The sequence below is a fragment of the Trichomycterus rosablanca genome, chromosome 8 (assembly GCF_030014385.1).
Source record: "Trichomycterus rosablanca isolate fTriRos1 chromosome 8, fTriRos1.hap1, whole genome shotgun sequence".
Taxonomy (NCBI): domain Eukaryota; kingdom Metazoa; phylum Chordata; class Actinopteri; order Siluriformes; family Trichomycteridae; genus Trichomycterus; species Trichomycterus rosablanca.
This window is the reverse complement of record NC_085995.1, coordinates 339,907-353,108: the sequence shown is the minus strand read 5'-3', so window position 1 is coordinate 353,108 and position 13,202 is coordinate 339,907. Positions and strand designations below refer to the sequence as shown.

At 43.7% G+C, this 13,202-nt stretch overlaps 1 protein-coding gene across 1 annotated transcript; it reads left to right on the top strand.

Moving 5' to 3' along the window:
- Positions 1–1,270: 1,270 nt before the first annotated feature.
- Positions 1,271–10,767, top strand: LOC134319638 (zinc finger protein 84-like). The gene is made up of 14 exons (XM_063000932.1): positions 1,271–1,285; positions 1,682–1,829; positions 1,983–2,078; positions 2,166–2,437; positions 2,522–2,589; positions 2,682–2,872; positions 4,016–4,880; positions 7,187–7,244; positions 8,520–8,667; positions 8,735–8,848; positions 8,934–9,205; positions 9,290–9,357; positions 9,450–9,646; positions 9,744–10,767. The coding sequence occupies exons 1-14, from the start codon at positions 1,271–1,273 to the stop codon at positions 10,649–10,651; spliced, it is 3,420 nt and encodes a 1,139-aa protein (XP_062857002.1). The 3' UTR covers positions 10,652–10,767.
- The last annotated feature ends 2,435 nt before the right edge of the window (positions 10,768–13,202 follow it).

Below are 13,202 nucleotides of genomic sequence, written 5' to 3'. Positions count from 1 at the left end.
GGGAGGCCTCACAAAACACTTTCAGACATATCTGCAGGAATTTGTGCCCATTTAGTCAAGCTGCATTTGTAGGATCTAAAGGGCTCACATAGAATTCTAATGTTGCCTGATGCTGTTGTTTACCATCTATAAAACAAAGCCCAAATTCTAACACTAACAATTCGTTTTAAGAATAATTTTGATTAACCGCTTCATCATGGTCAGGGTCGAGGTGGGCCAGGCACCACTGAAAGGCAAAAATATACACTGGACACAGCATAAACTGTGCATAGTGGAACATAAGTGTACTCATTAAGTAGCCGATGTACCTGCTGCATGTTTTGTGAGTATCAAACACCGGTCCTCAGGGCCCATGCTGGTGTGCAGCACCCACACTACCAGCTCCACCACTGTGTCACTCAGTAATCATTTTATTTTGTTTAATATGCTCTATAATTGCCAGTAATAAAGTGAAGCTTCAATAAAGAAAACAGTAATCTTCAGGGGGACACAAACTTTTGACTGATACTTCACCGCGTCATCCACAAGGTGGCGGTGTGTAGCATCAGTACTGCATAAACTCAGCAACAGATAAAGAAGCTGCACTGTTTCTCTGTGTGGATGTAACTCTTGTATAATTAAACATGTAAACTTTATTAGTTAAATATGATGGAAATTAAAAATAAAATCTGGTTCTTGTGTGGATTTGAGGCGCTTTAATTCCGTTAAGGTAAGTTGAACGGATCTTGTCGCTGAGCTGCTCGGCTAACAGCGGCTGAATTCCAAATTGATCGATCCTCCCTATAGAAGCGGACTACATAGTGAATAAAGTAATTGCGTGTGCACTCTATCTAGTGCACTTTTTATATAACGTGGAGTGATTTGAAATGTTCCATTGTGAAGTAGAGCTGCTTTGTTTACTTTTTAAAGCTAATCAAATTTGCAAAAAGAATTCACATTAAATTTGTCATTTATTATATTTACAAATAAGAGAGATCATTTAGCACACGAATCATTCATCATCTTTATTACCGACCAGTTCTTATATCATCCAGAAGATCTGAATCATCTCAGCAGCTCCATCATCATCATCATCATCCAACACATGACTGTTCCCAAACATCCAAACCTTATAATCAACCCTTAAAACCTCCCGGAGATCTAAATTAATTGTTTAGTACAAAGTGGATCATTATTATGATGTGGAGAAGATTCAGACTCATGATGGAGCTCAGATTCTGATGATCTGATTCTCTATTTTTTCAGGATCATCAGCTTGTAGATGTTTAAAATGGAATCAGAAGAGGTGAGATGCTCACGGGTTCCTTCCTCTGATCTATCACAGGTAACAATCAGTGATTATTGATGTTCCAGTAAAACGTTGGAGTAGAAATGAACTAGAATTGCATGGTGGTACCAGCTGGTAGTGTGGGTACAGCAGTGCTGTCAACCTGCCGGGCATCCAAACAGGCACAATTGGTTTCTGTACAGTATAGCAGTGAGGGATTCTTTGAGTCTAGAGTTTGTCTTTCTGTACGTGTTACAGGTTTCTGTGAGAACTCGCCACTCGCAAGTGGAAAAGATGCCACCAGCGTGGTAGTCTCAGCTCTCCTCGACCAGTTCAGGCGGCAGATGATAAAATCAGCACTAAACTAGTTCTTCTCTTTAATTAATTTTCTTTGTCACTGTGTTTTTTTGTTAGTGTTGTGAGGACGTGAAGACGGAAGCTTGTAGCGCCTCTGATGGAGGAACATCGAGCTATGTGGAAGATCTCGTCACTCCTGTGGACCAACAGAACGGCGAGCTCCTGATAAAGACCGTAAAAGAAGAACCTGTAGATGAAGACCTCAGTAAGGAAACCTGGTGCTAGTGTTGTTTATTCTGATTAGATTCACTGACACTCATAACTGTGAAGAGTGTGCTCAGTGATGAAGCATCTGAGTCAGGTCATTTACCCTCAGCTGATCTTTGGATTGGTATCTTGTAAATTGGATTGGTTGCAGGTGAAGGAACCTCGAGCTTGGTGGGACGGCAGAACGGGGAATTCCAGACGAAGCTTTTAAAAGAGGAGGAACGTTACAGTGATGAGGATTATCTCTGTAAGATCTTTAATCTAAACGTTCCATGTTCTGATCATTAAGGTTCTCAGCTCTAATCAGAACCTTTGATCTTTTCTCTCCTTCCAGACTGTGAGGAGTGCAGATCCTTCTACATCAGTAAGTGTGAGCTTCACGGTCCGGCTCTCTTCATCCCTGATACCCCCGTCCCCATGGGGGTGGTGGATCGAGCCAGACGAACCCTTCCACCCGGTCTGGAGGTTCGTGAGTCCGGTATTCCTGATGCAGGTCTGGGAGTGTTTAATGAGGGGGGAACGGTTCCGGTGGGTGCCCACTACGGCCCCTACCAGGGAGAGGTGGTGGATAAAGAGGAAGCCATGAAGAGCTGCTACTCCTGGGTGGTGAGTTGGTGGGTGGTGAGAAGAAGGACTTACTGAGGAGGAATAAATGCAGGAATATCTGATGAATGATCTGATTGGTTGCAGATCCACAGGAAGAGTGGGTGTGAGCGGTACGTAGACGGCAGGTCGGAGCAGCACGGGAACTGGATGAGGTGAGGAACACGCCGCTGAGGAACGCCGCCCGAACGCCGCCGAGTCTTTGTTTACGATCATGAAGTTTGTTGTGGGTCCTTCGTTCTGTCAGGTACGTGAACTGTGCTCGTCACGCTGAGGAGCAGAACCTGGTGGCGTTCCAGTATGGAGGAGGGATTCTGTACCGGACCTGCCGACCCATCCGGCAAGGACACGAGCTCTTGGTGTGGTACGACGAGGGTTACGCCAAACATCTCCGAGTTACGTTTGATGATCTCTGGAACAAGAAGTGCTCCTCAGACGGTAAAATATGAATGTGAATGTTTACTCCTGAGCCTGATTCCAGGTCTGTTTATTTTACAAACCGATTCCAAAAAAGTTGGGACAGTGAGAAAAGTGTAATGGAACAAAATAAAACAAATTTTTAATAGACATTTTTATTGTTTCAAAAATGTTGGGACAGGGGTCGGTTTACCACTGTGTTTATTCATTCAGCTCATCAACAGTCCAGGATTTCTGTTGTTGAATTTTGTGCTGTGTGATGCTCCACATTTTTTCAATAGCAGACAGGTCTGGACTGCAGACAGGCCACTCTTGCACCTGCACTCTCTTCTGCAAAATGACTCTGTTGTAGCACAGATGGGAGCTTGAAATGAGCAGGGACGTCCCTGAAAGAGCAGTGGTAGGTCAGCGGTTGAGGTTCTGGACTTTTCGTCTGTCCGGTCGGGCCCCTGATGAAGGCCCCTCATTTCATCATGTAAACTTGGGTATAAAAAGACGTCGTCTAGGTGGCACTGGATGCTTCAAGGTGCATTCGAACCCCTTAACATATATAGTCTTAATGATATGATGCCAGTACTGAAGCACTCTGTGCTGGTCTACAACCTCACCTTGTGAGGTTCAGTTCCCAAGTCTGAGCTACAGGAATCACAGCAATCTAAGAGACGCGTGACTGTGATGCTACACAATCCCTTCCTGCACCACAGAAGCACCACCTCCATCAAACTGCCAATCTGTGAGGTCACTTTACCAGCCAGTCATGTGACTGCTGCTCTTTGGGGTCTGGAGCCTCCATCCGGAGGTGATTAGTGTTATTGGGTTCGGACACAGTTTGGCACTTTCTGCACAGAGTTCTGACCTCAGTCCTACTCAGCAGCTCTGGAATGAACCGGAACATCAACTGATCAATCAGCACCCAGCCGTACAGATGCTGCCATCTTTTGACTGAAAGGGCACAAATCCCCACACACAGACACACTTCAAAGTCTTGTAAGAAGCTTCTCATTAGAGCGGCTGTTGTTGAGAAGATCACACAGGGGGCGCTCTAGTTTTTGTAACAGGATGTCAGACCAGCTCACGCTCAGGTGTCCAAATACTTTTGGCTATACAGTGTTTAAATCAGAACTCTGTGGTGTTTATGATCATTTCTTTATTATTTTTCTCCAGATGTGAAGGATGTTGGGGTTCAGATCTTCTCCTGCTCCTCGTGTCCACGTTCCTACACGGCTCAGGTTTACCTCCACAATCACATCAAACGGAGCCACTACAGCGAATACGTGAGGCTCCTGAAACCCAAAGACGTTAAAACCGGGGATCTGGCGCCCGCCGAAAGCCCGGGTACGACCGCGCCTCACTCCGACGGGAGGCCGCACCACTGCTCACAGTGCGGCAAAAGCTTTTCCCACCAGTGCTCCTTCCAGAAGCACCAGCGCATTCACACGGGAGAAAAACCCTACCAGTGTCCGTACTGCGGTAAGGGCTTCGCTCAGCACAACGCTCTGAAAGGGCACCAGCGCATTCACACCGGGGAGAAGCCGTACCAGTGCCCTCACTGCGATAAGAGCTTCACTCAGAAGTTTAACCTGCAGGCGCACCAGCGCGTTCACACGGGGGAGAAGCCCTACTACTGCTCTCACTGCGGGAAGAGCTTCGCTCAGTACAGCACTCTCGTAGCGCACCAGCGCATTCACACGGGAGAGAAGCCCTACCAGTGCTCGCAGTGCGGCAAGGGTTTCGTTCAGTACAACACGCTGAAGGCGCACCAGCACGTTCACACCGGCGAGAGGCCGCACCGGTGCGCCGAGTGCGGCAAGAGCTTCGCCCTCCACAACGCCCTCAAGAGGCACCAGCGCATTCATCTGGGAGAGAAGCCGTATGGGTGCTCGGAGTGTGGGAAGTGTTTCAATCAGCTGGGCACCCTCAAACTGCACCATCGTACCCACACCGGAGAGAAACCCTACCACTGCCTACAGTGCGGCAAGAGCTTCCCCTTCTCCAACGCCTTCAAGAGACACAGCTGTACCAAAACCTAGCGGCCAGCTCCTGAGTCTGGGACTCCAGTGGACCACAGTGAGAGCCATTATCACCAATAATCAGGACACAGTGATAAATCGATCTAAGACTGACTGATGATTTAATAACACTTGTACAGAACTGCACGTGACTCTGGAATCTTCTGGAATCCTCTTTATCCTTACATTTAGTCATATCTAATTCCCGATTGTGAATCCTCTGGTGTTTGCACAACCTCAATCAGATGAACATGTGCAGCACTTAGTCGACACTTCTCTTCAAAGTGACATACAATTATGACTGAATACAGTCTGATTATCAAGGGTCCCAACGGTGGTAACTTGGCGGTGCTGGGGCTTGAACCGGCAACCTTCTGATTACTAGTCCAGTACCTTGACCGCTGATCACCACGTGCCCCCTCCGACACGTTTCCAATATAATGTAAACGCCACACAAGAGTCACGCCCATGCGGCTCTGCAGACAGATATTATTGCAGCCGGCACCGCGGGCGGAACTTGTCATAAAGTCAGCGATAACGAAGCCCCGCCCATTTACAGGGACGATACGATTGGTCAATTTTACTGTCATTTAAAAGTGGTCTTTCATGAATTCTTGTTGCTCGACCCTCTAAATATCTGGAGCTGGACCACCAGTCACAGCACGAGGTTCTTTGTAGCAGCAGCAGGGGGCGACAGAGGCGCGTCATTAATTTAACCCTTTACATTCCAACACAGATTGAATAGGCAGGTATGAAGGATTCATTCCATACATCTGATTTATATGTGGTTAAATGTTGGTTTTCTAATTATGAGCAGATAAAATACAATTACAACTGAGCACTTATACTATTATTACTATTATTATATTATTATTATTATATATTTATTATTATTATATATTTATTATTATATTATTATATGTTTATTATTATTATTATATATTTATTATTATTATATATTTATTATTATTATATTATTATATGTTTATTATTATTATTATATATGTATTATTATTATATATTTATTATTATTATATTATTATTATATGTTTATTATTATTATGTTTTTATTATTATATTATTATTATTATTATTATATTATTATGTTATTATTATTATTATTATATTATTATGTTATTATTATATTATTTATAGAATATCTTAGACTCCTTTTAAGGGCATTGAGGGTCCTGACGGTTCCCCTCTGGCCAGCTGTGTTTGTGTGGATGCCCGGCCAGGTCGGCAGCTCTTCTGAGATCCCATCTCGTCAGCTCCAACACGCCACTGTGCCCTTAGAGAGCCTAAATCTTGATCTTTGTAACTTTTAGGATGGTTTATAAATAGACATTACATTTTATTTTTTTTAAATGATTATGTTGTAAGAAGTTTATATGAATAAGATTATAAGAGCAGTCAGACCTGGTGGTGCTGGTAGTGATGGTGTGGGGATGCTTTGCTGCTTGGTTCATAGAGAATAAAATTAAATGTAAATGTGAGGTCACTCGTCCAGGAGGTGAGACCAAGGTGCAGTTGAATTGTGCAGGATCCAAAATACACAAACAGCTTCATGTGTGAATGGATGATGAGAAACAAAGTGGTGAGGTGAGGTGGATGGTGAACTTTGTTTTCTAAATAAATAAAGGTGTGTGTTATAAAATGTGCCGTGGTTTTACTGGTGTGGTGGGTGGGAGGTTTGGGCCAAAGGGGCTGGTGGCACCACGTGTGAGCTGGTTGGTGGGGGTGGGAGGTGTTAAAGTGGGGGTAACTTTATCTTATTTAGTTTAATTAATTTCTTTCTACAACCCAAAACAAACACCTTTATATCTATCTATTGTTAAATAATGTAATTCATTTTCATGAAACCTCTTACAAATGGAATAATAATAATAGTAACATCATAATAATAATTTCAGTAATAACTTATAACTAAGTAAGTAATAATGTCAGTAATAATATAGTAATACAGTAATAATAATTTTATTATTTTATTACACTTTTAATAGCCCTTAATAATTAGGTAGGTGTAAAAGTACCAGCAAGAAACCCCCCATCTCCCAATTTCTGATTGTGAATCTGCTTGCACAACTTGATCAGATTTGAGGATAGCTGGATCACCACACGCCCCTTCAACACGTGGCTATTCAGTGGCTGCAGTCACCTGCCGTTCACACACAGTGCTGTATCAGGTACAGACAGAAAGGATGCAAACAAGTACAACAGTGCACGAAACACCTCCAAGAGAACTGAAGCAAACGGTGAGTCTATTTCTGAAACATTCCCTCAGATACTTGGCTTGTTTATTGACGGTTGGTGTTTTGCTCTCCAGTCCAGCTGGTGGCGGCAGTGCAGCAGTTCACTGTTACATTAACAACCAGTATAATCCAGTACAAGAAGAAGCTAAAGTTGTTCCTCTATTCTAGCTCTATTCGTGTGGAAATAAAACATAGTTTTATAATCACAGTTAAATGTGATGGAGATTAAAAATAAAATCTTGTTTCCTGCGTGGATTTGAGAAGATTTAACTCCGTTCTGCTGTAAATCACCAGGTAAGTGAACTGAAGCTTGTAGCTGAGCTGCTCGGCTAACAGGCTGAATCCCAAATAAATTGAGCCTCCCTATAAAAGCGCGCTACAATTAATAGAGGCTGCACCCTACCTAGTGCGCTATGTATGTATTGTGAAGGGATTTGGTACTCAGCCTTAGAGAAACGTTTACAGACAGCCAGCTCGAATCTAAAGTGAAATATTTAGTACAAAGTGGATCATTAAGATGAGGAGAAGATTGTGGAGCTCAGATTCTGATGATCTGATTCTCTTTTTGCAGGATCACCAGCTTTTAGATGTTTAAAATGGAAGCAGAAGAGGTGAGATGTTCACAGGTTCCTTCTTCTGCTCTCTCACAGGTAATAATCAGTGATGTGTGGACTGTTTTGATTGTTTTGATTATTAGTTGATGGAAATAAATGAGGTAGAAACATGTGGAGACATGAGACTGAAAATCTCAGAGCCAGGCTGCTTGTTTACATTCCTCACGTTAATCATGCTGTAGCCACGCCCCCTGTGGCACACCTTTACTGCTGACAAACGCAAACATGGCAGACTCCCTTGCTAAATAGTTAAAATATTACAGTATTACACAACTTAATCTGGTCCTGCAGCAACTAGAACCAAAATAACACCGCTTGCACCGTGAACTCCTATAAAACCAAAACAGTTTCCAAATTTAGCTCCTATATAAGTCATCCTGAGATGTTTACATTTCTAGGCTGCAAGTGCATGTATAAAAGTGATCCTACTAAACATTTAGTTTCTGATCCTGGTACCTTTATAGTTATGGAAATGCCCAAGTGACATCTATTTAATAAAGCGTACAGGTTTATCTCATCTGTTTTTGAAATGAAGTTCCAGATACAGGCCCAAGTCTCAGCATGACATGAGAGTTTTGCAGTATGGAATTGTGAGATTCTGTCTCAAACTGTGGGTGATACTGTTAATAGATTTTAGAACGTTTCCAGTTTGGACCAAAACAAAAAACATGATTACAGATCAAACCGAGATGTAACTTGACCTTTCTTACAACTCCACCATTGATAGCTTTCCATGTGTACCCACCCACATTCATTACCTTACTTTTCTTTTCAATTGCTTTTTGATCGTTAGCGTTGTAAGGATGTGCAGACTGAAGGTTGTAACACCTCTGATGGAGGAACATCGAGCTGTGTGAAAGATCTCATCACCCCTGTGGACCAAGAGAACAGAGAGTCCCTGGTGAAGCCTCTAAAAGAAGAACCTGTAGATGAAGACCTCAGTAAGTTAGTTTGTGTACTGAATTGTTTGTGAACACGCCGTGTTTACATTGAATTTTAAAACTTCAGGTGGAGAAACTTTGAGCTCGGTGGAACATCACGTCATCCTCGTGGACCAGCAGAACAGAGAAGTCCAGGAGAAGTCTTTAAAAGATGAAGAACCTCATGATGAAGATTATCTCTGTAAGATTGTTATTATAATAATAATAATAGAGATGTGATGTGATTATCTGAGGATAAAGTTAGAAGATGTTCTCTCTCCTTCCAGACTGTGAGGAGTGCAGATCCTTCTACATCAGTAAGTGTGAGCTTCACGGTCCGGCTCTCTTCATCCCTGATACCCCCGGCCCCATGGGGGTGGTGGATCGAGCCAGACGAACCCTTCCACCCGGTCTGGAGGTTCGTGAGTCCGGTATTCCTGATGCAGGTCTGGGAGTGTTTAATGAGGGGGGAACGGTTCCGGTGGGTGCACACTACGGCCCCTACCAGGGAGAGGTGGTGGATAAAGAGGAAGCCATGAAGAGCTGCTACTCCTGGGTGGTGAGTTGGTGGGTGGTGAGAAGAAGGACTTACTGAGGAGGAATAAATGCAGGAATATCTGATGAATGATCTGATTGGTTGCAGATCCACAGGAAAAGTCGGTGTGAGCGGTACGTAGACGGCAGGTCGGAGCAGCACGGGAACTGGATGAGGTGAGGAACACGCCGCTGAGGAACGCCGCCCGAACGCCGCCGAGTCTTTGTTTACGATCATGAAGTTTGTTGTGGGTCCTTCGTTCTGTCAGGTACGTGAACTGCGCTCGTCACGCTGAGGAGCAGAACCTGGTGGCGTTCCAGTATGGAGGAGGGATTCTGTACCGGACCTGCCGACCCATCCGGCCAGGACACGAGCTCTTGGTGTGGTACAAAGTGGAGCACGACAAAGATCTATGCATCACGTTCGACAACCTGTGGAACAAGAAGTGCTCCTCAGACGGTGAAGGTTTGGTCGTGTGGCGTCTCAGTGTTTTTACCAGCCTTTTCTATAAAATGTAAAATTTAACTTAATTTCTCATGAAGCTTCTCATTCGTCTGTCCAGATATGAATACTGCCCGACAGGACGTGTTCTCCTGCCCCTCGTGTCCACTCACCTTCTCAGTCCAGATTTACCTTCACAACCACATGAAGAGGTGCCACTATGAGGAGTACGCCAGACTGCTGAAGTCTGGAGAGATCATAGACGAGAACCTGAGGCCCACGAGGAGCTCCGGCAGCCAGCAGATGCCCCCGGGTCCCGAAAACACGCCGAGGAAAATGCACTGCTGCTCCGACTGCGGGAGGAGCTTTAACAGGAAAAGGAATCTTGAGCATCACCAGCGCATTCACACAGGAGAGAAGCCGTATCCGTGCTCGGACTGCGGGAGGAGATTCAGAGAGAAGGGTTCTCTTCAGAGACACCAGCGCATTCACACCGGAGAGAAGCCGCATCACTGCTCGCACTGCGGAAAAAACTTCTCCAACAAGACACACCTGAAAGATCACCAGCGCATTCACACGGGAGAGAAGCCGTATCGGTGCGGACACTGCACCAAGAGTTTTACCCAGCAGAGCGACCTCCAGAGGCACCAGCGCATTCACACGGGGGTCAAGCCGTACCACTGCTCGCAATGCGGCAAAAATTTCACTCAGAAAGGCAATCTCCAAAAGCACCAGCGCATTCACACCGGAGAGAGGCCGTACTACTGCTCGCAGTGCGGGAAAAGCTTCACCAGGCAGAATTATCTGGAGCGGCACCAGCTCATTCACACGGGGGAGAAGCCGTACCAGTGTAAACAGTGTGGGAGGATTTTCAATCAACTGAGCACGCTCCAAAAACACCAGCAACTTCACACGGGGGAGAGGCCGTACCAGTGCTCCGAGTGTGGGAGAAACTTCAGTCAGAAGTGTAACCTACAGCAGCACCAGCGCATTCACACAAGAGAGACAGTGCTAGTGCTCACAGTGTGAGGAACACTGAATGACACTTCCGCTTCAGATACCGTCTTTACGACCACTATTTATGAGTTTGTATTTAGAAATATTAAACTAAGTAAAACGTGGTGCTCCACAAGGCTCTGTTTTAAGTCCAGTGTTGTTTTTGTCACTGTTGTTCAGGTATTTGTTCTGTGCTAGACAGATTTGTGCAGTTTGTTGCACTGGTGTCCAGGGATGGTCAAGCAATTTCTGAACGTTTTACCTAAAACCATGTTGTAAAGCATGAACAAAAATCTACGACCGAATCCCAGTTGGTTTGGAGGATTTTTGTTGCTTTCCTGGAGGAGTTTGGAGGAGGCTCTACCTCTAACGTGAGCTCACAGACACCTTAGATAGTGTCACATGATTGATAGGTGAGATAGGAATGTCTATCCCATCCAATGAGCAACTAGTTAGTTCTCAGCTCTGACAGCTGTGACTATGGCTATGTCTGTCTGGCAGGTAGGTTGAAGGGATTCCTCATTACTGCTGCAGCTGCGACCTCTGCTGGCTGGTCGAGGCGATGCACAGAGATGGTGAATAATGGAGAGCAGTGTGTGACCCTCCATACACAATACTGATCCCTGTGTGAACCCACATTGTGCAGGTGAAAAGAAGCGGTTGGCTACTATACATGGGCAGTGCGGGAGATACAACTGGGGAATTGGTTACGATTAGATTGGGAGGAAAAGGGAGAAATGCAGAAATAGAGGATTAAAAGAATCACAAAGACTCTAATAGATTTATATAACATATAGATTTATTCCTTCTTTACTGGGCCACTAAAGCCGGCGTTCACACTGTGTGATAATCGTGCTGATGTTGCTGTTGCAGCCAAAATGACTCACGTTAAGAGATTTTATTTTTATTTTACCAGCCATAAACGCTCCAAACTTTTCTTCTTCACCATTTACGTCTTGCAACTACAAGAAACTATAATCAGCCTGACATCTGATAGATCGCTCACCCTCACATGCACCATCAGCCTGGCAACTCACATTTTTGAGGGGTCATAATGTTTTGCTCTTTAGTGTAAGTGCACAGTTCTCCTGGGTCCAGCTCATTAAGAATAGAGACAATAAGGAAGTGAATATTAAAATGACCGGATGTTCAGCTACTCGTCCTATAATTAAAGCAGAAGTTTGAAGCTGTATAAAAACAGCGACTGTTTAATTGTGGTAAATGTGGTGGTGAAATCTGAATAAAACACTGAAGTGAAGTGACGAGGGGAAGAACAGAAATATCGCTGTATGAACATGGCTGATGTAACGTTCACTCTTTCAGTGCTTTGTTTATGTCAGGATGAATTATAAGTTGTGTATGAGATGCATGTTGCTGGTCCAAGCTGATTCTGGTGATTGATAGACTAGTGATCTATTCCTGGGGTGTTTAAAACACAACAAATGCTAAGTGGTCATATTTGAAGTTGGTTTTATCTGATCCCTAACCAGCACTGATTGTGTTTTGTATAAAGCCAGAATTACACAGGCTGAAAACCAGTTAATGATCATCAGCAGCAGGAACCAAATTACACCAACATTTAGCATAACCAGCATAACACAACCAGTGATGCTCAACTGGTTTACTAGTACTAGTTTATGCACTGTAGGTAGTTCAGGTCCTTGAAGACTAACTATATGTGACCTGTGGCTCATTAAACTATAACAATAAAATAGTTTCATTCAGAATCAGAGTTTAAAATCCTGACATGAATCAAAACAGCTAGCAGACTAAAGATAGCAGGTCCAAGTGGTGATTTATTTGTTTATGCTGTATTTTCTGATCACTGACAACAATGTATTGTAATTTAAGCATGTTTATGTAGGATTTGTGTTCAATATTTGCTGCTTTTTTAATCCAAAACCATATTTTTCACCAGAAACGAGTTCAGACTCCAGCTAGCTAATGTGCTAGGAGTTTACGTATGTTTAGTGTATACTGTCCTGTGACGCCCTGCCCAGAGTATAATAACGGCATGTAGACAGGACTCACCGCGACCATGACAAGAATTAAGCCATGAGTTTAAACAAATACAGTATAAATAAATAAATAAATGACAAATAAAAAAACTGGCTTCTGATTACAAAATCGTCCACTAGGTGGCGGTGTATTTCGTGTTTCTCCGTTAACTTAAAAGGGGAAGGAGATCTGCAGAGCTATTATAGATCTAATCGTGTGTAAATAACATGTTATAGTTTTATAATCACATTAGGGAATCTTGTTTCCTGCGTGGATTTAAAAAGATTTAACTCCGTTCTGCTGTAAATCACCAGGTAAGTTGAACTGGAGCTTGTAGCGGAGCTGCTTGGCTAACAGCGGCTGATATATATAAATAAATTGATCGTCCCTATAGAAGCGCACTACATAGTGTATAACGAAAAAGAGGCTGCACCCTATCTAGTGCACTATTTAACTATTAGCTGTTGTGGATTATGGATTTGAAACGTTTACAGACATCCAGCTCGAATCTAAAGTGAAATATTTAGTACAAAGTGGATCATTAAGATGAGGAGAAGATTGTGGAGCTCAGATTCTGATGATCTGA